The sequence below is a fragment of the Xyrauchen texanus genome, chromosome 24, assembly GCF_025860055.1.
Source record: "Xyrauchen texanus isolate HMW12.3.18 chromosome 24, RBS_HiC_50CHRs, whole genome shotgun sequence".
NCBI classification, from domain to species: domain Eukaryota; kingdom Metazoa; phylum Chordata; class Actinopteri; order Cypriniformes; family Catostomidae; genus Xyrauchen; species Xyrauchen texanus.
In genome coordinates this window covers 43073343-43099712 of record NC_068299.1, presented here as the reverse complement: position 1 = coordinate 43099712, position 26370 = coordinate 43073343, and the positions used below count along the sequence as shown (strand labels likewise).

The following is a 26370-nucleotide window of genomic DNA, read 5'->3' as shown; positions in this document are numbered from 1 at the left end:
TCACTGCATATTAGCAATTTTCACTGCTTGTTTGCCACTTAAACATAAGCTAACATACCGGTATATCCTTGCAGTTAAGATTGAACCACTTCTCACTTTTTCTCCACTAGGTGCAGTTTCAGGATGTTACCATGTTGCTGAAGGTGAAATACCGTAGTGTCAAGAAGTACATCAAATTGCACTCAGGCTTCACCTATTCAGAATTCACCAGGGAAGGTAAATAGCCATCCTTTAAAGGCCAAACAAAATATGTAGCCACTTTTGCAACAAATCACAGTACATGATTATCTGTGGCTGACCTATTTAAATACTTTTGGCTGTATTTAACAGTTTATTAAAATGTTGTCATTTTATTTTAATTGCAGGGCTTTACTTTTAATGACAGTTCATAGTGTAATCATCAACATTAGTTAGTACATGGCAGTATACTTTTGCTGCAGATTCTTTAACATTTACAAGTCAAGGAAACAGAGTTAAGTAGGATGATTTAAAACTTGCTCCAGGTGACTTTATCTTGTTACATTCTCTCTTTTTATAGTCAAAAACAAGTTTGGGCTTCCTGATGAGGCTCAACTTGACATTTTTCATGAAACTGACACAGCAGTAGAGGAAGACATTCTTCTAGAGCTGTTGGAGGCCAATCCAGACATGTGCCTGACAGTACGTCAGTACAGCATTTCAGATGAAGGTAGGTGTCATTAAGAAAACCTGTGTTTATGGATGGGGCTCTTTGATGCAGCTGACATTGACCTTTCTTTATGGAACGAACAAGGCAGTGGGCAATGATGGAACAAGTTTGTTACTGATTACTAAAAATATCATCCAAATACTTTAGGGTAACTTAAAATGTTTATACTAAAATGGGTAAAGCCACAAAAAGTTAAGTTAATCAAATTCTCTCTTTTTAAAGAATTTTCTCCTTTACCACCATCTTCAACACCATCTTCCCTCACGGATACCACATCCCTTTCTTCAAGTGACAGTGACCGTAGAGAACTGAGTATTCCCACAACAAGCAGAAATGTATCCAGCAAAGAACACATGAGCAGTTCTGCAACAAAGGCTTCCGTGTCAGAGGCGGCAAAGGAGGTAATTGAGAGCTGAAAACTTCTTATAATTGATGGTAAATCAAATTAAGGTGTCATGCTAAATTAAGATTATCAACAATTGAAGCATTTGGTTCCAAACTCTCTTTATCAAAGAAAATGCTATTACTTTGCCCCTTCCTAGATTTTTACCATACAGACATGTTGTGCTATGTTTTTTCTGATTTTATTTAATAGAAAGAATTGAACACTAAAACTTAAATTTCATTTTCCTGTTATGTGAGTAGATGGTAGAAAAGGCCTTGCTTAAGAAGCCTGGAGGAGAGGTTATTCTTGAAGAGTACAAGTCAGAAAATTCACTAATGCACCGCACTCGGAGACAGCTTGTTAACCTATTGGCGAGTGATATGACTGAGAGACATGGGTAAGATTTAAAAAGGTTTTTATTACAAAGGAATTTAAAAAAAGGATGTAATCTTGTAATGATATAACTAATGTTTATTGTACTATATAAAGAGGAATTATTAAAGATTGACTTTCTTCACTCTATAGCAGGTTTCCTTCCCGTCAGCAGAAGGAGAAGTATGCCCTGGGAATTATTACTCTCTTTACCTCACTGAAGGATCCTTTTTCTCCAAATGGCTATGTAAGTTTAAAACCTTAAGAAAACACAGCACCCAATTTACAGAAAAGGGCTTTGGTGTTGTAGTAATTTCATTATAAAGTAATTACAGTTGCTTATAAAAGTGAAAAGATTTGATAATTCAACAACAATATCGATAATAGTGCCCTGATTTGAAATTACTTGGGTTATAAGGATATTGCAAATTAATTTGAAAAAAGAAAATCTATTAAATAAGTAATTGTTCTTTTGTTTCACAATGCTGCATCTGCACTTTCTGTAAGATCATTTTGTGATTTATTTGTGTTTATTCATTTAAATGTAACAGGAGCATTTCTATGATGGGGAAAAGGGCACTGGATATTTAGCATGGCGCCTCAAAACCATTTCCAGGACTGCAGGAAAACGGCCAGTCAAGGAAGCCTCGGTGTATCAACCACAAGGACCAAAGCGCCGAAGATCAGCAACCACATTGCCTGAGCAACTAGATGGAGATGCCTGCAGGGAGGCCATTTCATTTCTTGTTCACTCTCCTGATGAAGCAAGTGTATTTCAGAAGATGAAGATGACATTTCAACATCGTCAGGACCTAGTGCATGACCCACAAAGAAGCACAGATGTCTTCAAAACATTTCCATGCTTTTTGGATGTTAAAGGACTGGTGAGTTGTATATTTCTTTTATTTAAACTTAAGTATTCAATAACCAGTGTTTTGTGGGATGTTAGCCATGAAAATACACAATCATTTATCTTCCTGGCTTATTTATTTACTGTATTCTTTTTTTCCAAAATCTTTATTTTGATTTAAACTGGTTTAATATACCACACACTGATATTAAAAAAAAAATCACTAAGCGCACCAATGCACTGAGCTCTAGCCTCATATATATGCTTGTGTGTATAATCAACAGGTGAATCAAGAGTTCCTGCTGCTGTTTGGTGCTGAAATGGCCTCCAAGATGCTTGAGAAGTGGGACACCTCATTCAAGCCCAAGGTCATCAAAGAGGCCAAACAACTGACTCAGACAAATGAGCTGTGCCGACTTCTAAAAGCTGCTGAGAAACTCACAGAGAACGATGAAATGAGTAAGCTACACAGCATGCATGGTTCATAATACAAATTAGTTAGCTAGTTTTATCTTTTCCTATTAGACATTAATGCCTTGTTTTTCCTCCTGATAGACTGGGACAGTGACATCGCTTCTATGCTGCTGCTTCTCTATCTCTTGCCACCCTCAGCTGGACGGAAGAGGACCAAAATATGTCCAAGTGATGCAGTGGACAAAATGGTGCACTTTCACAAGGTACGTTTATATGTCTCATTTGTTAATATTCCATGAGAAGACCATTTTTTTAGTTCTATGCACTTGCCAGCTTTTCCTGTCCATATTTTGCTTTTAAGTGCGTTCCTTCTAGAGATGTGACTGTGAGGAAATTTTCCCAATGGTTAATCGACGTGTGACAACACCAATAATACCGGTATCACCAGGGGGTGGGGTGTAGCGGAGTTTTTCCCTCTTTTGCTCCTCCTTTTTTAAATCACTAATTTTAAAGTGAAAGTAAAATGGGCACGGCCGCACAGGCGTTCATAACGGTCCTCATGTCTCTTGCTGAAGCTCAACTTTGAATGAATGAAAAGCCTGATCTCTTGAAAGTGCGTATCAATACCATGATTTTCTGTTTCTATGTAGGATTCTATTTATACAGAGAAATTACTTTTCCTGTGCATATGATCCGCACTTCTGGCGTACATATAATACGTCCCTACCCCACACCCCTACCCATTGTGTATCATATGCAAGCAAAAAGTAATTTCAGTGTATAGATAGCACACCAAATGCAAACATAAACTGGTGCTATAGATACGCAGTAGTAGGAGATCGTGTTGGAGCAAACTGAGAACGCTCGTTCCACGCACCGTTATAAATGCCTGTGCGGCCGTTACCATTTTACTTTCACTTTCAAATTAGCATCAATTCAGGGGTGGCAATTGCTTGAAAATTGGGTTAATTATTAAAGGATAAAGACAAACTTGCTAAATGGGCGCTTCCCACCATCATCTTGTCAGACCGTGAGGTGAAATCTGACTCTTGCTGCTGATCTTACTGTTATTACTGGCCAGTATGTCCCAGTTATTTAGGGGGACTGCTTTCACGTTGAACCAAATGATCGCAAATCACAGGGGCAGTTTACAAAGTCTATTACATTAACATGGACCAGCAAGTACCAGATTTACTTGAAGGTGTATACATTTATAATATATTTTTTCTTCTTTTAGTCATGCTGCAGCATCAATGAATATATGCAGTTGGCCGAACCCAGAAGAAGATTGATGCCTTCTACATCGCCGTTGACAAACAGCTCATCCCCTGCCAAGCCACCAGCTCATTGGGTGCTTTTGATGAACTGTTTAAATCCCACTACGTCTTTAACTTATCTTATGATGAGTCCCTGGTCCATTTCTACACTTTTCTGCAGACAACGGTCTACAACATTGATGTTACCACAACAGATGAGTCTCCAAGAGTTCGTGAGTTGCGGGCAAAACTTTTGAATAACATATGATTATGTTTAAATGTTTCATTTGTCAAGCAGTACATGCTACCAGCCAGTGCCTAATAACTCATTTGCGAATTGGGCACAGTTTCTATCCAAGCACCAGGTTTAAGTTAATTTGTGCACAAGATAATTGTAGGCGTCAGTTTTCAACATTTGCAGGTTTAAAAAAACATTTAGTTCATGTTCATAAGAGTTGTCAAAGTGGTGATGCAGAAACCTCAGAGTCATTTCAGGCTGATTTTCACATTTTACAAAATAGTACAGAAGTTGCAGGAACAAGTGTCGTGCAGAGCCCTGATGCTGGGTATTTTGACAACAATGGATCAGGCCAAAAGTATCACAGAAAACACAAAACATATCTGTGCTACAATTGTTGCCAAACTCCATGGTAGTGGTATGGCAAATAGTGTAGTTTCATCAATTATTAGTGATTTGGAAGAACTTGCTGGTGGACTGCACTCCCAAGTTAAGCATGAAGTAATGTCTGCTGTGCCAAAAGATAACCCTGTAAGATCTTCATTGGAAAAGGGTTTCGAGAATTTTGAAAACCCATTTGTGAGTTTTAATACTGAAACTAAAAGAATGAAGTATTTCAATGAGAAATGGGGGATTGTGGAGCCAGTGCAAAAAAATTTAGGAGTTCGATTTGATACAAGGCTAAATAAAAATACAGGTACTTATGATCAGGTCCCAGTAAAAGACACTTTTGTTTACATTCCAATTTTGGAAACTATTACATTTATCTGTCGCAATTCTTACATTTGTGAACTGCTTTCAAAGCCATGTGTATCAAAAGACAGATATGAAGACTTTAGTGATGGAAGTTATTTCAAGTCACATCCATTGTTCTCAAAAACACACACTTCTTTACAAATTCAGCTTTACTATAATGACTTTGAGACTGCTAACCCACTGGGTTCAAAACGTGGTGTTCACAAAGTTGGTGCACTCTATTTTGTCCTCCGAAATCTTCCTCCAAAGTTAAACTCTGTATTGATGAACATCCATTTGGTTGCATTGTTTCATGCAGAAGATGTGAAAAAATATGGCTTTGATCCTATTTTACAGCCTCTGATTGATGACATCAAAATATTGGAGAGTCATGGCATTGAATTGCCTTTCTCATCTGAAAAGGTCTATGGCACTATATGTCAGATAACTGGGGACAACTTGGGGATGCATGGTATAATGGGTTTTGTTGAGTCTTTCAGTGGACGTCACTTCTGTCGTTTGTGTTTGATTGAAAAAGATGAAGCTCAGAATGTTTACAAAGAGGATGACCCAAAGATAATCTTGCGTGGAAAAGAGCTTTTTGAAATGCACTGCAGCGAGTTGCAATCAGATCCACAAAAGCTGTGTGTGTTTGGTCTAAAGAAGAATTCAACTCTTAACAGCCTACAGTACTTTCATGTTTGCTACAACTTTTCTTTGGACATAATGCATGACATACTTGAAGGGGTGGCTCAGTATGAGATTAAGTTACTGTTTGAATATCTCTCTGAAAATGTTTTGGCAAAACCTGTTCTTTTGTCACGAATATACGCTTTTGACTATGGCTACTTGGAGCGCAAAAATCGCCCGACAAGGGTTAACTTGGACAGTATCAGCAATAATATAGGACTCAACTCTATTCAGACTCTTTGTCTGGTAAGAAACATTCCTTTGATTTTTGGTGACATTGTGCCAGAAGGGAACGAGAACTGGACTTTGCTGTTGCTCTTACTGCAGATAATTAACATAATATTCTCTCCATCTGTTACACTAGGCATGACTGTGCATTTGAAGCATTTAATAATGGAACATCATGAGTTGTTCAAACACTTGTATCCAAGTAGGAATCTGATTCCTAAACATCATTATATGTTACATTACCCGTCTTGTATTCGAAAAATTGGACCATTAATACATATGTGGAGTATGAGATTCGAGGCAAAACACAGGGTTTTCAAGAGCACACTTAAAAACTTCAAGAACATCACAGTATCACTTGCCAAAAAACATCAAATGTCCATAGCATCTAATTGGGAAACATCTCCTTTGAACCATGTTGAGTACGGACCTTTGAAAACATTTAATGTGGACAATGAGGAAAATGGTGAAATGTTTGCCCAACCGCTGAAGCAAAAGACATCTTCTCTACTAACTGGGTAAAGATCAGTGGGGTAGAGTAGCAGACTCTCTTCAAATTTATAAGCCTTTTGACTTACAAAGTGCTTATGGTAAAGATGATAGCCTTTACATTGTACCAATATTTTCTCTGTAAATGTGCATAGAGTTCAATTGTATGGTGCTTGGATATTTTGCCTTTATTAAAAAAAAAGTTGAATTCTTTGTACGTTTATTTTTTCCTATAGTGAAAAGGCATTTTCAGAACATTGTATGTAACAACTATCTTGAATACACTAGTGTTATTATAACACAGAATGATTTAAATTAACACTTTTAAGAGTAAGGGAGTAACACGATTAAGAGTTAAAAATACTATTAAAGTGTGACTGAATGTTAGGAATTAACACCAAGGAATAACACAAGTGTAGTGTAAAAATTACTCATAAATGTGTTAAGAAATAACACTCTGAGTGTTACATTTTTAACACTATTATGGAGTTAAAATATTATCACTATCCAAAGTGTTAATTTAACTCTGGACGGGTGAGAATTATATAAACTCTGTGAAAGTGTTACATTTAACACTATGGGAGTTGAAATAACACTGACGTTTTTGCTGTGTATGGACCTACAGAGCAAAAATATTCTTCTAAAAATCATCATTTGTGTTCTGCAGAAGAAAGAAATTCATACACATCTGGGATGCATGAGAGTGTGTAAATGAGAGAATTACAATTTTTGGGGTGAACTATTCCTTTAAATGCATTACTTCATTAAAGTGATTTAAAAATGTACTAAGAATGTTACTGTGCAATGATACAATTAAAAGAGTTTAATTTAATTTTAATTAAAGAGACATTGATAAATTCATAACTATGATCAAGCTTTCCTCCGATTTATAAGGGTTCTGCAAACATAGTTTACATAAAGTATACCTCAAATTATCACTGACATTGATTTTAAAAATCTGTTTAACATTCATCATTTTCATGGTTGCTTTTAAGGTTGTGTATAAAAACAATGATGTGCGGCTGGAGTTGTCCAGTTTGGCCTTCAAGGGTGACCCCAAGATGAAGATTCATGGAGTTGTTGCCTTTAAATGTGAAAATGTGGCAACATTAGACCCCATCACCTTTGAGACACCAGAATCCTTCATCACACTTCAGAAGTGGAACAGCAAGAAAACCGGCTCCATTTCCTTTGACTTCCGCACCACTGAGCCCAATGGACTTCTACTATTTAGCCATGGAAAACCCAAACAACAGACTAAAGAAGCCAAGAGCCCTCTCACCCAGAAGGTGGACTTCTTTGCTATCGAGATGCTGGATGGTCTTTTGTACCTGCTTCTGGATATGGGATCTGGCACCACCAAGACCCTGGCTGTGAACAAGAAGGTCAATGATGGAGAGTGGTATCATGTGGACTTCCAGAGAGATGGAAGATCAGGTAGCTTTTTAGAATTTTATATGTAACTATAACATTACTGCTTAGTGGGTTAGTTTGTTCAAAAATGTCAATTTTGCCTGCATTTACTTGCATTTACTATTTTCCAAACAATTAAGGTGAGTGGTGTCGGACACAAATGAGCTTCAAAAATGACAGAAAGCAACATAAAATCACCAGTTTTCTGAAGTCAAACGATTGTTTTGTGTGACAAACAGGTTGTCTTAATTTCATTTATCTTCCCCCCTGCCAGGTCTCTCAAATCTCATTTGCATTGTGAAATATTAAAAAGAGACATGAAATGATGCGTGGAGAATTGCCACATGAAGTTTGATACCAGTGATGCTAAATGGCATTGATTCCTGCATGTCTTGTGACCAATAGCTAAGTACCAGTTTGAAAATGCTGAGGTGCGAATTAAATTTGAGATCAGTGAATAATGTGGTCTGTTCCACATACAAAGATATCAAATGAGTTCAGAAGAATTGGAATATAGTGTATGAGTCCTATGGACCAGTGTTTGCCAAACTTTTTTGCCTTAAGCAGCCTTGAAGCACCATTAGTAAAACTAAAGTACCCCTTCATTGACCCAAAATCAAAGATGTAGGCCTGAAGTACCTACTCCAGCTGTACAGGCAACAAAACACGATTATTGACAGCAGACAGCATGAAATTAAAATGTGTTTTTGCATTCAAAAAGCTGGATGGAGCACATCTCTAAATGCAGTGGTCCTTAGATTTGTTTTTGTAAGATTCAAACTATGTTTAACTTGAAACAGCTACTTAAAAATGTTGTTTATTGTGAAGCATCAAAAGTCAGATGCTCCAAAAGAGTCTTTCTGGCACATGCACATATCCGTATTCTCAGAAAAACCCTTGTAATAAATTAATCTCTGACTGTAACGAGGACTCAGGCTGGTTGGGATCCATATGCGGTTTATTAGGTAAGTGCAAAATCAGGTCGTACAGGCAGGGTAAGGAAACAGTCAAACAGAGTGAGAAGGGGACTGGCAGGCTCGTAACTAGAACAGGCAGTGGGTCAGGGCAGTACACAGGACACTGTCCTGGTACACAGGATAACAAGACTTTAGGAGTAAACACGCTCAGTAATGTGGCCGGGGCTAACAAGACTTCACGAGGAAGGAATTCACAGGCACGGCTAAATAGACAGGGGTAATGAGAAGCAGCTGGGAACAATCAGGGCAGTTAGTACTCGGGCGAGTGCGATCTCCGAAGGCCGGGGAGGGAGACGCCCTCGTCGGTGTTCGTGACAGAGCCCCCCCCCCCCCGCGAGCGGCTCCTGACGCGAGGACGCGACCTGCGCCGGGGTCTTCCCCAAGGTTGAGGGGCCGGTCTGTCCGGGTTGGCTAGGTGGAACTCGGTGATGAGGTTGGGGTCGAGTATGTCATCGGAGTCTACCCAGGATCTCTCCTCCAGGCCGTACCCCTCCCAGTCTACCAGGTACTGGATCCGACCTTGGTGTCGCCTTGAGTCAAGCAGTCCTCGTACCTGGAACGCTTCCTCGCTGCCTACGACCAAGGGAGGGGGGCCGTGGGTCTCCTCCTCGTCAGCCCTCGGGGTGTCGGCCGGTTTGAGTAGGGAGACATGGAAGGTAGGAGAAATACGGTAATCAGTGGGGAGTTGTAAACGAACGGTGACAGGATTTATCTTTCGGAGGATTTTAAAGGGACCCACATACCTGGGGCTGAGTTTCTTGCTGGGTAGGTGGAGACGGAGGTCTCAGGTGGAAAGCCAAACCCATTGGCCCGGAGCGTAGTCGGGGCCGGGTCGGCGGTGATGGTCCGCCTAGGTCTTGGAGCGGTTCATGGCCCGTTGTAGGTGGACGTGGGCCTGGTCCCACACTGTCTCACTGCGTTGGACCCAGTCGTTCACCGCAGGAACCTCCGAGAGCTCGCCGGACCAGGGGAATAGCGGGGGCTGATATCCCAGGACGCACTGGAAGGGGGTTAGGTTGGTGGATGGCTTAAGCAGGGAGTTCTGGGCGTACTCAGCCCATGGGAGGAACCGGCTCCAGTCCGATTGGTTCTGATGGCAGTATGTGCGTAGGAACCTGGTGATTTCCTGGTTGAGATGCTCTGCCTGGCCGTTGGACTGTGGATGGTACCCGGACGAGAGACCGAGGTTAACGTTTAGGAGGCGGAAGAAGGCTTTCCAAACCCTGGAGGTGAACTGGGGACCCTGGTCCGAGACAATATCCTCCGTCCGTAGAGACGGAACACATACTGAAAGAGGTGTTCACAGTTTCAAGGGCGGTGGGCAGCTTGGGAAGAGGGATGAGGCGACACGCCTTTGAGAAACGGTCCATGACGGTGAGTATGGTTGTGTGTCCTCGGGAACTGGGTAAGTCGGTAACAAAGTCCACTGCTATGTGGGACCAGGGGCGCCAGGGTGTAGGTAGAGGCTGAAGAAGTCCGGCCGGTGGCTGCTTAGGGACCTTCGCCAAGTTGCACGGACGACACCTCTTGACGAAGTCAGCGGTGTCCTCAGAAAGTGTCTCCCACCAAAAGCAGTTTCTCAAGAGGCGCGTGGTAGCAGTGATGCCAGGGTGCCCGGAGATCGGGGCGTCATGTACCCAGCGGAGCACTCTCTCCCGGAGGCTGGGGTGCACGAATGTCCATTCAGGTGGTCACTCGGGAGGTGGCGGAGCAGTGGCAATGTCGGTGATGTCGGCCATGATGTCCCACTGGACGGGGGCTAGGATTAGCGCGGGGGGAACGATGGGTTCGACCATGGGTTTCTGGGGTTCGACTTCGTACTGCCGGGAGAGTGAGTCAGCCTTGGTGTTCTTGGACCCAGGGAGGTAGGTAATGGTAAAATCGAATCGGGTGAAGAATAAGGCCCATCTGGCTTGTCGGGTGTTGAAGCGCTTGGCTGAGCGGAGGTATTCGAGGTTGCGGTGGTCAGTAAGTACCTGGAACGGGTGTCTGGCCCCCTCCAGCCAGTGTCGCCACTCCTCCAGGGCGGCTTTGATGGCCAGGAGCTCGCGGTTAAATAGTAATTTTGTTCGGCAGCGGTGAGTTTACGGGAGTAAACACGCTCAGTAATGTGGCCGGGGCTAACAAGACTTCGCAAGGAAGGAATTCACAGGCACGGTTAAATAGACAAGGGTAATGAGAAGCAGCTGGGAACAATCAGGGCAGTTAGTACTCGGGCGAGTGCGATCTCCGAAGGCCGGGGAGGGAGACGCCCTTGTCGGTGTTCGTGACACTGACACAATGATGACTTCAACTGCAAAATGAATTGATGTGGACTGTTGACCAATGATAGGCTTGTTCAATCTTATGGAAATAGACAATATTTGCCTTCTGAAGCAAGTTTTAGTGTTATCTAATCAATTCTTCACCTCTCTGTGGCAAATAATGTAATGTATTTTAAATGAGCTGAATTATTATATTTACTGAATATTATATTTATAATTAATCTGGAGTTGTGGTAGTTCTGGAGGTGTTTTGGCTGACCCGGACTGACTGACAGATCTTTTTGTTAAAAAGTCCAGGATCCAATTACAGAGGGAGGTGTTGAGGCCCTGCAAGTTCAGCTAATTTACATTTACATTTATTCATTTGGCAGACGCTTTTAACCAAAGCGACTTACAAAAGAGGAAAACATAAGTGAATCATCTTAAGGAGACAGTGGTACCAAAAGTGCCATATTAAAAAGTTTCACTATCATCAGAATAGTATACAAAACAGATTTAAGTGCAACAAGAAATGTAACAGTAAACAAACAGCACCTGATCTAGCAATGAATACCACTCTAACAATGTTAAAAACAATTAAATAAACACACTTACATACAACTGCAGACTCCTGTAGATAGATCGCTTCTCCTAATTGATGAGGTGTTGTGGGATTATTGTGTTGAATGCCGAGCTGAAGTCAATAAACAGCATTCTTACAGTACATATGAGTCTTTGTGTTCTAGGTGATTCCGGCCAGGTGGAGGGAGGGGGATATTGCATCGTCCGTAGAGCGGTTTGTATGGTATGCAAACTGGAACGGGTCGAGTGTGTTAGAGAGACTGGACCTAATGTGAAGCATGACTAACTTCTCAAAGCACTTCGTCATGATTGGTATTAGTGCAATGGGTTGGTAGCCATTCAGGCAGATCACTGATGACTTCTTCGGTACCTGTATGATGGTGGTTGACTCGAGACACGTGGGGACGAGGTGTTAAAAATGTCTATTAGGACATCTGTCAGCTGTTCAGTACAATCTCAGTACACGGCCAGGTATTTTGTCGGAACCCGCAGCCTTACGTGGGTTAATCCTAGATAGGGTTTTCCTCACGTCGGCTGCAAAGAGGCAAAGCACCTGGTCATTGGGAGGTGTGAGTATTTTCTCTGCAGGTGTGTCATTCTGCATTTCAAATCGTACATAGAAGTGGTTGAGTGCATTGGTGAGGGATGAGTCATCATCACAGGCCTGTGCCAGGGGCTTGTAGTCAGTGATGGTCTGAAAAGCTTGCCATAGGCTCTGTGTGTCTCTGCTGTCTGTGAAGTTGTTTTTGATTTTTTTGTTCATGCAACTGTTTTGCCTTCTTGATGCCATGGGACAGATTGGCTCTCGCAGTATTGAGGGCTGCTTAATCTCCTGATCTGAATGCATAATTCCGGGTCTTTAGCAGCACATGGACCTCTGCTGTCAGCCATGGCTTCTGGTGTACACGTGTGGTGATGGTCTTGGTGATTGTTACATCATCAGTGCACTTTCTGATGTAGGCAGTCACTGTTTCAGTGTACTCTTGAAGGTCTGTGTGATCATTGTAGGTGGCTGCCATCTTGAACATGTTCCAGTCTGTATCCTGGAAGCAGTCCTGGAGTGTTGAGGTACCATCCTCTGGCCATACTGTGATCCATTTTTTAACTGGTTTGGTGAGTTTCAGAAGTGGTCTGTATGCTGGGAAGTCACCAGATAAAATGAAAAAGCCATCAGTGTATTTGTTTGTTGCTCACTGATAGAGCTGTACAGTTCGCAAAGAGCAACCCTGGCATTGACATGAGGGGGAATTTACACAGCCACAATAACAATGGCTGTGAACTCCCTCGGTAGATCGAAGGGGCAACACTTCACAAACATTAACTCCACCGTGTTTGGAGACTACCTCAGCATTGTTACACCATTTTTTGTTAATATACACACACAGGGCACCTCTACAAGTCTTACCAGATAGCATTGTGTCCCTGTCTGCTCGTAGCAGGTTAGCCCATGCAGCTGAATGGTGGAGTCCAGGATGTTGTTGTTTAGCCACGTTTCGGTGAAAACAAACACACAGCAATCCCTCATCTCACATAGTGTAGTTCGACAGAGTCGAATATCGTCCAGTTTATTGTCCATTGAGCATACATTTGAGAGCAGGAGTGTTGGAAGACCGGTCTGGTGGGGTTAGTCTCTAGCCTAGCTTGTAAGCCTCCACGCTTGCTGTGTTTCCATCCTCTCTCACACCGCTTGCGACGCCTCCTTGTGCGGGCAGGGGCCACTGTTTCAGGGTCTGGCTTCTACAGTAGGCAAAGGCTCCGTAGCTTCTTTGTAGTCACCAGCAGAGGGTTATAATTACATGCAAGACTGATTTCCAGAAGGCACTGGCGACCGTATACATGTTGTAAAGTGGTTTCCTGATGTTTGAGCATTGAAAGGAAAGCAGTTTGATGGATGAAGGGAAGAGATTAAAAGACATAGAAACACAGTTTTTAGGACCCGTAGTAGCCGCTGCGTCCGTCTGTGCCGCCGTCATCAGATGTCATATAATCAGATGTTAAATGAAATTATGTTGTTTTAATTAAAGATCGTGTGTCTGACTATACATCAGGGCATACCAGGCATTTTCTTGGTGGGCCGACACACTTTGATCAGGGGCAGACTGTTGCTATGTAAAATCCTGGGCAATTTCTCTTCCCTGTCCAGCCCTGCTATACATTATAGAAGTTCATGATATCAGCATTAGGGAAAAGTATCTCATCTCTTCCTTCCCATTCCTGTAAATGGTCCCTATTGAAATGCAGAACAAAAATTGTATTTAGAGATGGACCCATGTACAGTTTCTGATGGAGTAGAGGAGGCTGAGCATCAGAAAGATACATCTTTTCATTGAATCACCAGACCACCAGCTTAATGAGGGCACTGTGGGTGACTCTAAATGACAGCATGTCTCATTTATATTTTTAGATTATAGAGTAATGTACAATTCTGAAAATGTGTGCATTTATATGTACCATAGACTACATGAATTAGTGATAAGAAATTAAATCTCTAACCTCTATATCTGTGGTCTGTGAAATTATCACATATCATCTAGTTAGTAAAGAAGAATAACGAGTGATTAATTGCATAAGCTTTTAATTGGCAGACATTACCTGCATATTGATACTGTGGAATGTCTGTTTATAAATAACTTTATATTAATTGACTGAAATAGAATGTGGGTGCTATAATAATTTTATTCTATGAAATTGATAGAATAAAAATTATTTATTAAAAGGGCTAAATATAAATACATTAAGTCCTGTCTTCACAGTGAAGAGTGTGGGAGACTTTCCAATGTGTTCTCCGTTAAAAAATATTACAGTATTAAAACCTTCCCATTAAAAGTTAAAGCACAATGTACACAGTGTGTTCAATTTTGAATGTAAATCTGCAGTGTGAGAGTGGAAATGCCAGAGTAAAGAAGTTTTGTGAGGTAAAGATTGCAGTTTAGTGTAATATTGCTTTAAAAGTATAATAGCGTTCATAATCTGAACGTTCTTGCCCACTGTGCCACTATTTAAAGCATGTGCTCTGAAACGTAACATCTACCTGAAATAAACGAACTCTGGAACATGATCTACTCCGGATCAAGTTATGTTCAGAGAGTAAGATGCTATGGCTACTAACATACCCTGAAAGTTACCTCCGTTTTTTTAACCGAAAGCTGAGGTTATCCGTTAACTTATCCGTAAACTTTCCCAGGTATTTTGCATAACCTGCTTTCTGGAATATACCCCAGAACTCTGTGTCACCGAGCTTGTGCTGAACTACAGGGTTCAAACAGTGAGTGACAACTTCAGTCATTATAAGTTTGAACATTGCTAAATTTTTGTGTATTATTTATTAAAAGAGAATAACAGTTGTATTTATGTATTAAATAACTATAAAGTGGTTTGTTTTGACCATCTTCTTTGTTTATCGCGTCTGCCCAAATAAATACCTATTTGACCCACAACTGCTGTTGGTAGATTTAAATTGTAATGAATCACACAAACTCGCAAACTGGCTGATCTTATCTTCCAAAGTACAAACACTGTGACAGATTTGAGGCCAAATTTGATTTAACTATGTTCTTATGTGAACAAGATCACAATACAGGATTTTAAATGCAGTAAGTACCTTCAATCTAAATCGGCTGTTCAGTTTGACTATTGAATATGTAAAATATTATAATTTACGTTGTAATGTATGTTGGCCAATAATTTATGTAGTAAAGACACATTGCATGTCTGACGGTAGTTTTTTTTTTTTTATGGCACAATTTTCAGGCTTTGGAAGTGTTAAATGTGTGAGGATGTGTATACATCGACCTGTTACATGACACAGGCATATTGACTGAAACTGAACTGGTTTTGTCCATAATTAAAACGAACCTACATATATTTTTTCATTTTAAACCATAGATATACCTTTATAATAACCTTTAGTAACATTAACATTAACAAAAATTATAACAGTATGCTTAAAAGAACCTGCTGTTTTGAAGAACCCAGAAGTGGTTGCCCGCTTAGTGATGTCACAGTAATCATCAAATAATCGTCATTAATAATTGCAATTACAATATCAAGAGCAATAAATTACAATTATGAGTTATGTCATAATCGTGCAGCCCTAGTATATACATAAAAATTTTACTGATGGAGTTAAACTTTGTGAAAATACTGCATGTTATTACACCCCTGCTAGTTTTTGATGCTCTTTTTTTGGTGCCTTTTTCTCGTGATATCAAATCATTTATATTTCTAAGTAGGAAAACAATTTCACTATACATAGAAAAGTACATAATTGTACACAAATAAAACAAATAACCATTCATTCTTATGGTAATACAAGATAACGTGTTAACGTGAACATTAATAAACTCATATTTGCTACAATGCAGTTTATTGCGTATAAATAAGACACTTTCCCTGATATCCATTTCGTAAGTTTATGACTTAAGTGAAGTCATTTTTTTTAAATGGAAAAAATACATTTCTTATACTTTTATATATGTACTGTATATAAAATGTAAATTAATTTTAGAGATCGGGTGACAATATCGGATTTGAAATTATTGGTATTGGACTGAAAAGAAAATAAGTGATATCGCCCATCCCAGTGGCGCCTGCAGCTGTACCATGAGTGCTCCGACTGACATGAGAAACATTTACTCTCAGAATATTTCACCAGTCATGAAATGTGTCCTGTATTTCTGTTGGCTGTTAAAAAGGACTACCAATGCCCAATTTGCGAATTAATAATTCTTTTGAGTCGGTTCTTTTCAGTAAATTGGCCAAACGGTCTTTCAAAATGTTCTGAATTGATTTGTGATTCAATACAATACTTTAAGAGCACTCTCTCACTGAATCATGTGGTGTGGTTTCACACACAGTAAAACAGTATTGTATATTTATGAATACAGCGCTGGATACAATGTAAATTTACCTGCAATCAACAAAAACAAAAGACTGTCTTTTTGAGAGTTAACTTTGAGAAACTTCAGCTAGTGCTGTGGCATTTGAACAAGGGGCTGTTGTGTTTTGCATCCATTCGCGCTGATTTTCAATAATTTTCCTTGTCTACATTCACTAGATGGATGTAATTTTAAAGTGCTCATTAGTAGTGAGTATTGAGTACCGAGTTGCAAAACCTGTGCCCCATTGTGAACACTGTATGACAACTTATAAAATACATCACTTATCTATGATAAACACTACATGAATCTGATTCCAAAAAATAAAAGGGAGACACGATAACAGAAATTAAAAGATTAAAAAGTTATTTTCAATACACTGATCACCATTTTAAATAGTAATGTATAAAACAATTACATTAAAATCAGTTTATGTGTAGGGTCTAAATTTCCCTTAATGCAGACAGAGCATTATTGTTGTGCATAAAACATGTTCAAACAATGCAAGGAATGCAAATAAATGATAAATAAGCAGGATCACTTGGCATGTCATGTCCTGCACAATAGTGGAGGTAGAGCAGGCATGGGAAAATGTTGATACTTGTTATGAAGTCAGGTGAAGGCAGACGAGGGGTGAGGATCTAAATGCAGTTTATTGGCAAAATAACTAGACAAACAACACTGGAACAAATAAAACGTCCACAATGGGAAAATAAAACAAAAACAGCAAAGACATCCAAGGGGTACACAGGCCAGAGAAACATCCACAGAGGGCAAAGGTAATATGACACATGAACAAACACATCCAAACATCTACTTTCAAAGACCGACAGGGACTGAACAAACAACGGGGCTTAAGTACGCAGGGAGAGTGATGATCAAACGAGACACAGGTGAGAACAATGAATGACAGGCAATGATGAGGGCAGGGAATTATGGGATGTGTAGTTTACGACAGTTGACAAGTGAAACATGGGGAAGACAAAAGGGGATCGTGACACAACCCCCCCTCAAAGGAGCGGCTTCCAGATGCTCGAGATGCGCTGGCTCTGGGACGGTCGAGGCTACAGGAGCTGACTCTGGGACGGTCGAGGCTACAGGCGCTGGCTCTGGGACAGTCGAGGCTACAAGTGCTGGCTCTCTGACGTTCGAGGCTACAGGCACTGGCTCACTGGCGGTGGAGGCTACAGGTGTTGATTTGTTGATCGTGGCATGCGTGCGCTCTGGTTCGCTGAAAATTGGAGGCAGAGCCATGGGAGGTTCTGTGGACAGAGCCGTGGAAGGTGGAGGCTGGAGAGCAGAAGTCTTTCCTCTTCTCCTCCTCCTCCGGGCGGACGAAGCTGGCAACGCTGGCTCTTTGGCCGAGACAGGCGTGGGCGTTGGTTCGTTGGCCATGGCAGGCATGAAGGGACGAGCCATGGAAGACTGGGGGGGGACCACTGTGGGAGGAGAGGTGGGGCCCTCTTCAACTACGCCCACAGTGAACGGCGAGCCGCAGACTAGTAGAGTCTGAATACCACCAGGGAGTATTCCGGGAAGTCTGCTACCTTCGCCAGCTCCAGGAAGTCGTGAATGTGATCCTCAACTGGGCGGTCCTTTTGCATGAGGCAGTCCGCTACCTTCGCCAGCACAGGAAGTCGTGAATGTGATCCTCAACTGGGCGGTCCTTTTGCATGAGGCAGAGCAGTTTATAATTTGCCTGTTGCACCGCTAGATCCATTATTGGTCTATATATGATTATATATTATCTCGATATGTTTCTTCAAATTAGAGGCAAGTTAAACTCACATGACATGATCATGACACAAAGCCCTTCCAGGTGCAGCTGAGATGTTCAGCTGTAAACTGTGCTTGAGGCATTCTCCAGATCCATAACAGATGGCGCCACATCTGTCGCTGCCCTTCAAGTTTTTACATGTGATTTGATTTGATGGGAGTCACGAGACTCTCCCTAGACAATCATGTTGATAGATAAAAATAAAATCAGGACAGGGAAGTAGCGAACACAGCCAGTGGGAAAATAGCGCAGCAAAAGTACAGTTACTGCACATAAAATGTACTTAGGTAAAAGTTTAACATTTTTAAACTACTGAAGTAAAATTCTTGGGAAAAAGTAGTTAATTACAGTAATTTGAGTATTTGTTATTTGTTACTTTACACCCCTGCGAGACACCTGCGTTCTGCTCTAGTCGTGGCGGTGCTTTTTTTTTTTGGTGTGAAAACGAATCTGTCTGAACGATTACTGGAAAAATGCTTTAGTCAATAGTTCCATGAATGCTACTCCCCAGATAGCAATGAGTCGGCGGGCCGCTGGCGGTGCTCCGGAGGCAGTAGATGCTGCAGAATGGCGATATCGCAAACACGTTTGACGGCGCACCGCCGGTGGCAGCCGCTTTTGGCAGCCGTCTTCCTACCGCCTTCGTTCCGCGGCCGGCCCGCTGGCCATCTGCCGTTTCGCCGCCGTTATATCGAAGGCGGACCTTCCGCTGGGCGTCGGAGGCAAACGCTTTTTTCGAGCGATCTGCCGCCGCTTATTGTGTGTGTGTGTGTATATGTATATATATATATATATATATATATATATATATATATATATATATATATATATATATATATATATATATATATATTTTTTATATTTATAGCATGCAGTTTATCATGAATAATGATTGATCAAACCAGACAAATTTCCATTTGGCATTTTAATTCCACATTTCAAAGTACAGTAACTGTCATTGAAACAAGATGTCAGATCACTGAAATATAAATAACAGAAAAATACAAACATTATATATACACACACACACACACACTAAAGAACATGCAGGTTTCCAATTCAATTTTGGTAAAAAAAAAAATAATAATTTTAAAACACTATTGTACCACTTACAATAATTGTTAATAATATAAAGAGATCAGCTCTGGGATGAAAAGAATTACCAGTAAACATAAGCAATGAGGATATTTGGTACCAAAGAAAGTGCAGGATACCAAATAAATTGAGGTATAACATCATATTTACAAGTCATTTCTAACAATAGGTTAAGTGGTAATAATTTAGAGTAAAGCTCTGGAGTAGAATATACCATTATAACTGCAATGCTGACCTGTGGCACAAGGATTTACAAGCTATGTTTAACAATAGAATAACAGTTAAGCACTGTGACGGAATGAAAGTAGAATTTTTGGTACTAGTTAATGTGCAATATCAAGTATCAGAGGTATGAAATAGGATTTACAATCTATAATAGAATCGTTAAGCACTGACGGTATGAAATAAGCCAATACTAAAGTCACGGTAAGTAGAATATTTGATACCAGATAATGTGCAGATATCAAGTATTAGATGTATAATCTAGGATTTACAAGCTATATTTAAAAATACAATAGTTAAGCACTGTAACAATGAAATAAGCAGCAAATTGTATATGAAATAATTGAGATCTTTGGTATCAAAGAATGTGCAGGATAACAGGTATAATATAAATTTTGACATTCAACTTACACATGACAACAAGTGGGAACAAATACAATTAACAGCAGAAAATCTGGCTGTAGAGAACACAGCCAATTAGAATGTCTGGAGTGGTTGGGGTCTGCGTGGCGTAGTGGGCTAAGAATCACCAGTTTTCCCCGACCTCCAAAATGAGGCAGTGCAAATTGGCATATCTTCAGTGATTCCGTGTGCGCCTGTATAAAAGCAAACCATCCCATATTCATCCAAGGAGCTGCCCTCAAAGCAGGGTTACGAGAGAAAAGAAAAGAAAAAAAAAAAGAGCAATTTCCACAGTGAACAGTGTGGATTGGGTGAGTGTAGTCTGACACTTTTAGCAGGCTTTTTTAGGGGTCTTGATGTTACTGACTGCAAGATAAAGAAAGGGTTCCAGTTGTCAGTGATGCTGGGGTGTCAGTAGTCAGCCTAGGTTTAAGGGGTCGGCTGTGGGTCCCTCTAAGCTGTGCGGAGCCTTTTTCCACCTTCACGTTCAGATGCTCCTTTCAGGTAACGCGTAACGTTAACCTGAATCGCCTCATCAGTGGCATCCTGGGTTGTCGGGTTCTTGCAGATGGCTCCTTTAGAAAATAAAGATCTGTCATTCCATTTGAATGGCATAAGGTCATACACATCTACTTAAATATAAAAAAAAATATCCAACTTACTTTGAACAATGGTCTTCAGGAACATGTCTCTAAAACATGCTTTATCCCCTACACCAGTCCAGGTTGTATTGATGGAAAGGTGATTAGAGAAGATACTCTGAAGCATTCGCCACACGGTTGTCTTTAGGTCCCTCCCACATTTGATTGCCAAAAACCGAAGCTGAAAATACAAAAAAAACGTGTTAGAAATTACATTTCTCTGAAGCTTCTCATAAATTTAAAATGTGACAGGCTGTGGATTCAGACTGTAGAATATGCAGTGTACAATCTTAATTTTACTTTATAGATTACCCTATGGCGTTATAAACGAAATCGGCACACTTACAAATCATTGCTGGAGCTCTTTATCCTGCCTCGAACTGTTGTCAAACAACGCCAAATCTTCCTGGGTGTCTAGGGGGGAGTAACAGATCCCCTGGCAGGGATAACTCTCCAACAGACACATTGGCACTGAAATGTTGCAGCATAGCATTTTGTTGTCCATGCTACGCACAACATCGCCAAACTCCAAGACGTCGCAGCATTAGGGTTTGATCTGCACCTACAGGGGTTCCCAAAATACAAGAATAAAGTAGTCAGTCCTGGTCCTTCAACTACTAAACTATGACATTTATATCTAGGTCTACTACATGTACAGGTTGCCCCAGTGGGAATTACACCAACAACCACAGGTGTTGTTTGCAAGTTGTACCTGATTGCCCAGTGCGAGCAAACGTCTTCAACATTGTCCCAACTTGCTTCACCTGCTCTATAAGTGAGCTGCTGGCACCTGGGAAGTAACAATATTGATTAGCAATACACTAAATATAATAGTAATATAATAGAACCACAATTATCATACCAGTAACTTTCCCTGTAATTTCTATCCACAGTATGTTATGCATGGCATACAAGTTCATAATGAAGAACCCTTATGATAACATCAATTTCATTTTTTTTTTCTTTGAAGCAGAATATTTGTGAGGAAAAAGAAAATAATGAAATATTGGTATACAGATTTTGGTTGATATATCATACTGTACAGTGAAATTTGTTATTGTTATATCCCTACTCACCTGAAGGACGGATAGATCAGGCAAATCTCCAGGCCTTTGTAGAGTGTGCTCCTTTGAATAACATAAAACTTTCATGAGTGGGAAGTTGCATATCCACAGGTATTTTAATTCAAACATGCAACATATTGTAATAAATCTACAATATTCAGCCTTTACCTTACACCCTTGGTTGTTACTCTACACTTTTATTATATTAAATACTTATTTATATAGCTTGCTCATTGTATAATCATGATAGCCTAATACTTATAACACAAGATTGCATCTGAAACGAATGACTGAGTTGAAAACTTGAATAAGAACGCATTTTACCCGGAGGGGACCAGATAGGGAAACTTACCTGCCTACAATAACTGTTTTCATTTGATTTGAGTTACATTAAACATGAATAACCTTAGCCGAGTCCCCAGGAACATCGGGAACACCGGGCTATTAAAGTAACAAGCCTATAACTGCAGTCTTATCAATTCTAGCTTCACCATACACTCAAACTGTGAGGTTTCTCTGTTTTCCCCATGGACCTGTAACACAATGCCCTGACAGTGACTTCACCTGTGCCCTGATCTTTATTAGAACTGAGAGGAGAGCAAGTTAATATAATTGATATTACAATTATCACAAAAATTAACAAACAGTCTGCTTTAAAAATAAGAAAAAACAAGCTTCTATACTAACGTTACATTAAAAATGAACATGTGGCAAACTAGCTTAGCCGCTATCTGCCAGCACACCACATTAGATTAAAATACTTACCCTTGTAGTTGTGCAGATAACTCGATATGTAGAGTTTAAAGCCTTTGTCCCTCTTGCTTAATTCGGAGCAGGGGACCAGGCATCAACAATGCAATGAACATCGCTGACGCAAATTTTCGGAAGATCTTGGAGACATCGAAAACAGACATTTTATGCGACGCGCAAGTAAACCGTAAAAAGAAATGCCGACTTCTGGCGACAGCGGAAGTTCGTCACTACGCTTGTGCACGTAGGCTATTCAGTACTCCACAGTTCACAGTCTTTGTAATGTGTTTTAGCAATACATTTAACATTTATAATGTGTTTAGATTTTTTTTTATTGCCTTTACAGGGACTTTAACACTTTCTTAAACATTTGTACAGGTCATAATTGCAAATGAATCCCTTACCTGTAAAAGGTAAAATAACAAAAAAAAAATCGAGGTTGGAAAAAATGTAAAGACATAAAATAAATTTCTGCGCAACTGTGAAACCAGAGGATAATTTAGCTTTTTCATTGAGTTTATCCTTCACGTCACAACGGGGATTTTCATGTTTATGATAGATATCACCATGGTTGCAAATTAATAAAAAAAAAAAATAAAGTATACCCAAGATTTTGGCCATATTGCGGATGTCTTTCACTATTCACTGATAGTCAGGCATTGGTAAAAAGTCTAACTTCATCAATTTATTCTGCTAAATTGTTGATACCATGAATTAAATATCTATTTTAAAACCTAATCAGAATCAGAAAGATATTTATTGCCAAGTAAGTTTTACAAAAGGAATTATTTTTGGTTTATTGGTGCATGTCTCAAATGTGCATCAATCAAAGAAATGTAAACAATTTTCACCTAAGTGCATAAAATAATTCAAAATATTTTACATATATTACTGTATAATCGCTTCAGAGTTTCAAAGTAATTTATATGTCATTTCCTAAACCTTACCTTATCATGGAATCAAGAGTCAAGACTATGTTATAAACCCTAATGGCTTTGGAGCAAAAAATAATAATAGCCAACATGGTTGGTCGATTTTGAGAGTCTAAGCTGTCCTTGTATTTCAAAGCGGCTTGCCGCCAGCCGGCCGCGATATCTGCTTGCCGTCTGATCGCCGGCGGCATCTCGCAAGAAATGGGAGTGACGAATTCGGCGGCAAACGTTTCATCCCCGCCAGTGGGACGTACCTATAGCCGACAGCTTAGGCTCGGCGGCAAAAAGAAGCCGTGCGGACATTTTTTGCTATTTGGGTCATACTCGAGAAAATAAAGCAAATGCTTATCTCAAAGTTACCAGAATTGAACGCTTTGAAAAAAATACAAAAATTTTACAGGGAAGCATGATATAAGGTTTATTAGGCAGATTTAAAGGTCTGCAACCCGACGGGTTTTGGGTCGGGTTTGGGTCAGTTTTTCAAGTAGGACTTCAGGTTTGTATGAATAAAAAAATAAACAGGCCTACCAAACTTGTGTCATGCTCTCACTCACAGACACGTGTGAACGGACAAGTTAGGGGCCATTCACACTGAACTTGTTTTTGCGTGTGTCTGTTCTGTTTTCTCATTGTTTAAACACATGCTGGGCGAACACATTTTAAACACCATGTGAAGTTAAAAAATTAGACACCTGCACTCTGTTTCATTCTATGTGCTGTGTCTAGATTGATTTTAGTGCAGTTGTCACACAGATTTATTATTCTAAACAAGTTAAGGCTGCATAGAGGGGACTGTTGCAGTGTTTCATTTTATTCCAGATTGTTCTGCATCAAGTGAAGTTTCATTAAATAAACGGTAAGTCAATGCTTTTTCCCCCTTCTACTCTAGTGTACTAAGCGGCAGCTGTGCCTTGTTAAGGCCCACGCAGACCTCTATGGCAGATTTCTGTGTGTACCCTCAGATTAAATCCTACAGTCACCCATGGCACTTCCCCAATGACAACTAAAGAAGAAAACACTTGCAACGTTTTGTAAGGAATTTATTTAAATTAAAATTTATTGTTTTTAAATCTTTTATCAAGTCAAGTCAAGTGGTTTTTATTGTCGTTCAACCATATACAGTTAGTAAAGTACACAGTGAAATGAGACAGCGTTCCTCCAGGACCATGGTGCTACATAAAACAACATAGGACAAATACAGAAACACATGAGAATACATAGACTAAATAACATACCTATATAAAGTGCATATACAAACGTGTGCAAAAAGTACGGGACAGTACAATGAATTACTAAAAATGAACAGGACAATAGGCACAGTGAGAGACAGTGCAGCGCCGACAAGTACACAGTAGTGCAAATAGATGAGAGTTTCTAAAAATGGCAAATGTAAACATAACATAAAATGAGATAGTGTTCTATGAACATAGCAGTTATTGAAGTAGCAGCCAGGTATAAAGTGACAATAATTAAAGTGCAACTCAGGACACGTGTGTGTGTGTGTGTGTGTGTGTGTGTGTGTGTGTGTGAGCGTGTATTTATCACTTTGTGGGGACCAAATGTCCCCATAAGGATAGGAAAACCCGAAATTTTTGACCTTGTGGGGACATTTTGTCGGTCCCCATGAGGAAAACAGCTTATAAATCATACTAAATTATGTTTTTTGAAAATGTAAAAATGCAGAAAGTTTTCTGTGAGGGTTAGGTTTAGGGGTAGGGTTAGGTTTAGGGGATAGAATATAAAGTTTGTACAGTATAAAAACCATTATGTCTATGGAAAGTCCCCATAAAACATGGAAACACTACATGTGTGTGTGAGCGTGTATTTATCACTTTGTGGGTACCAAATGTCCCCATAAGGATAGTAAAACCCGAAATTTTTGACCTTGTGGGGACATTTTGTCGGTCCCCATGAGGAAAACAGCTTGTAAATCATACTAAATTGTTTTTTGAAAATGTAAAAATGCGGAATGTTTTCTGTGAGGGTTAGGTTTAGGGGTAGGGTTAGGTTTAGGGGATAGAATATAAAGTTTGTACAGTATAAAAACCATTATGTCTATGGAAAGTCCCCATAAAACATGGAAACACAACATGTGTGTGTGTGTGTGTGTGTGTGTGTGTGTGTGTGTGTGTGTCAGTCCAGTCTCTGAGTATTGAGGAGTCTGATGGCTTGGGGGATGAAGCTGTTACACAGTCTGGCCGTGAGGGCCCGAATGCTTCGGTACCTCTTGCCAGATGGCAGGAGGGTGAAAAGTATGTTTGAGAGGTGTGTGGGGTCATCCACAATGCTGGTTGCTTTGCGGATGCAGTGTTTTTTGTAAATGTCTTTTATGGAGGGAAGAGAGACCCCGATGATCTTCTCATTTTTCCTCACTATACTATACTATGCAGTCTGAAACGGTGCAAGTCCCAAACCAGGCAGTGATGCAGCTGCTCAGGATGCTCTCAATAGTCCCTTTATAGAATGTAGTGAGGATGGGGTGGGAGATGTTCTTTCCTCAGCCTTCGAAGAAAGTAGATACGCTGCTGGGCTTTCTTAGCAATAGAGCTGGTGGTGAGGGACCAGGTGAAGTTCTCCGCAAGGTGAACATCAAGGAATCTGGTGGTTTTGACGATCTCCACAGAGGAGCCGTCGATGTTCAGCGTAGAGCGGTCACTATATGCTCTCCTAAAGTCAACAACAATTACTTTTGTTTTGTCCAAATTTAGAGACAGGTTGTTAGCTCTACACCAGTCCGTTAGCCGCTGCACCTCCTCTCTGTATGCTGACTCCTCATCCTTGCTGATGAGACCCACCATGGTCGTGTCATCGGTGAACTTAATGATGTGGTTCGAGCTGTGCATTGCTGGACAGTCATGAGTCAGCAGAGTGAACAGCAGTGGATTGAGCACACAGCCCTGGGGGGCCCAGTGCTCAGTGTGGTGGTGGTGGAGATGCTGTTCCCAATCCGGACTGACTGAGGTCTCCCAGTCAGGAAGTCCAGGATCCAGTTGCAGAGGGAGGTGTCCAGGCCCAGCAGGTTCAGCTTTCCCATCAGGTGCTGAGGAATG

General features: G+C 40.4%; 1 protein-coding gene across 1 annotated transcript in view; it reads left to right on the top strand.

The window, feature by feature from the left end:
* Positions 1–110: 110 nt before the first annotated feature.
* The window catches only part of LOC127617781 (uncharacterized), a gene marked incomplete at its 5' end in the record, with an annotated part of 288177 nt that continues 261917 nt past the window's right edge, over positions 111–26370 (top strand). The window contains 10 exon segments of the mRNA XM_052089853.1: positions 111–216; positions 539–688; positions 911–1089; positions 1334–1470; positions 1599–1692; positions 1997–2329; positions 2580–2754; positions 2851–2972; positions 3947–4198; positions 7341–7782. Of these exon segments, the coding sequence (XP_051945813.1) occupies positions 111–216; positions 539–688; positions 911–1089; positions 1334–1470; positions 1599–1692; positions 1997–2329; positions 2580–2754; positions 2851–2972; positions 3947–4198; positions 7341–7782 (1990 nt within the window).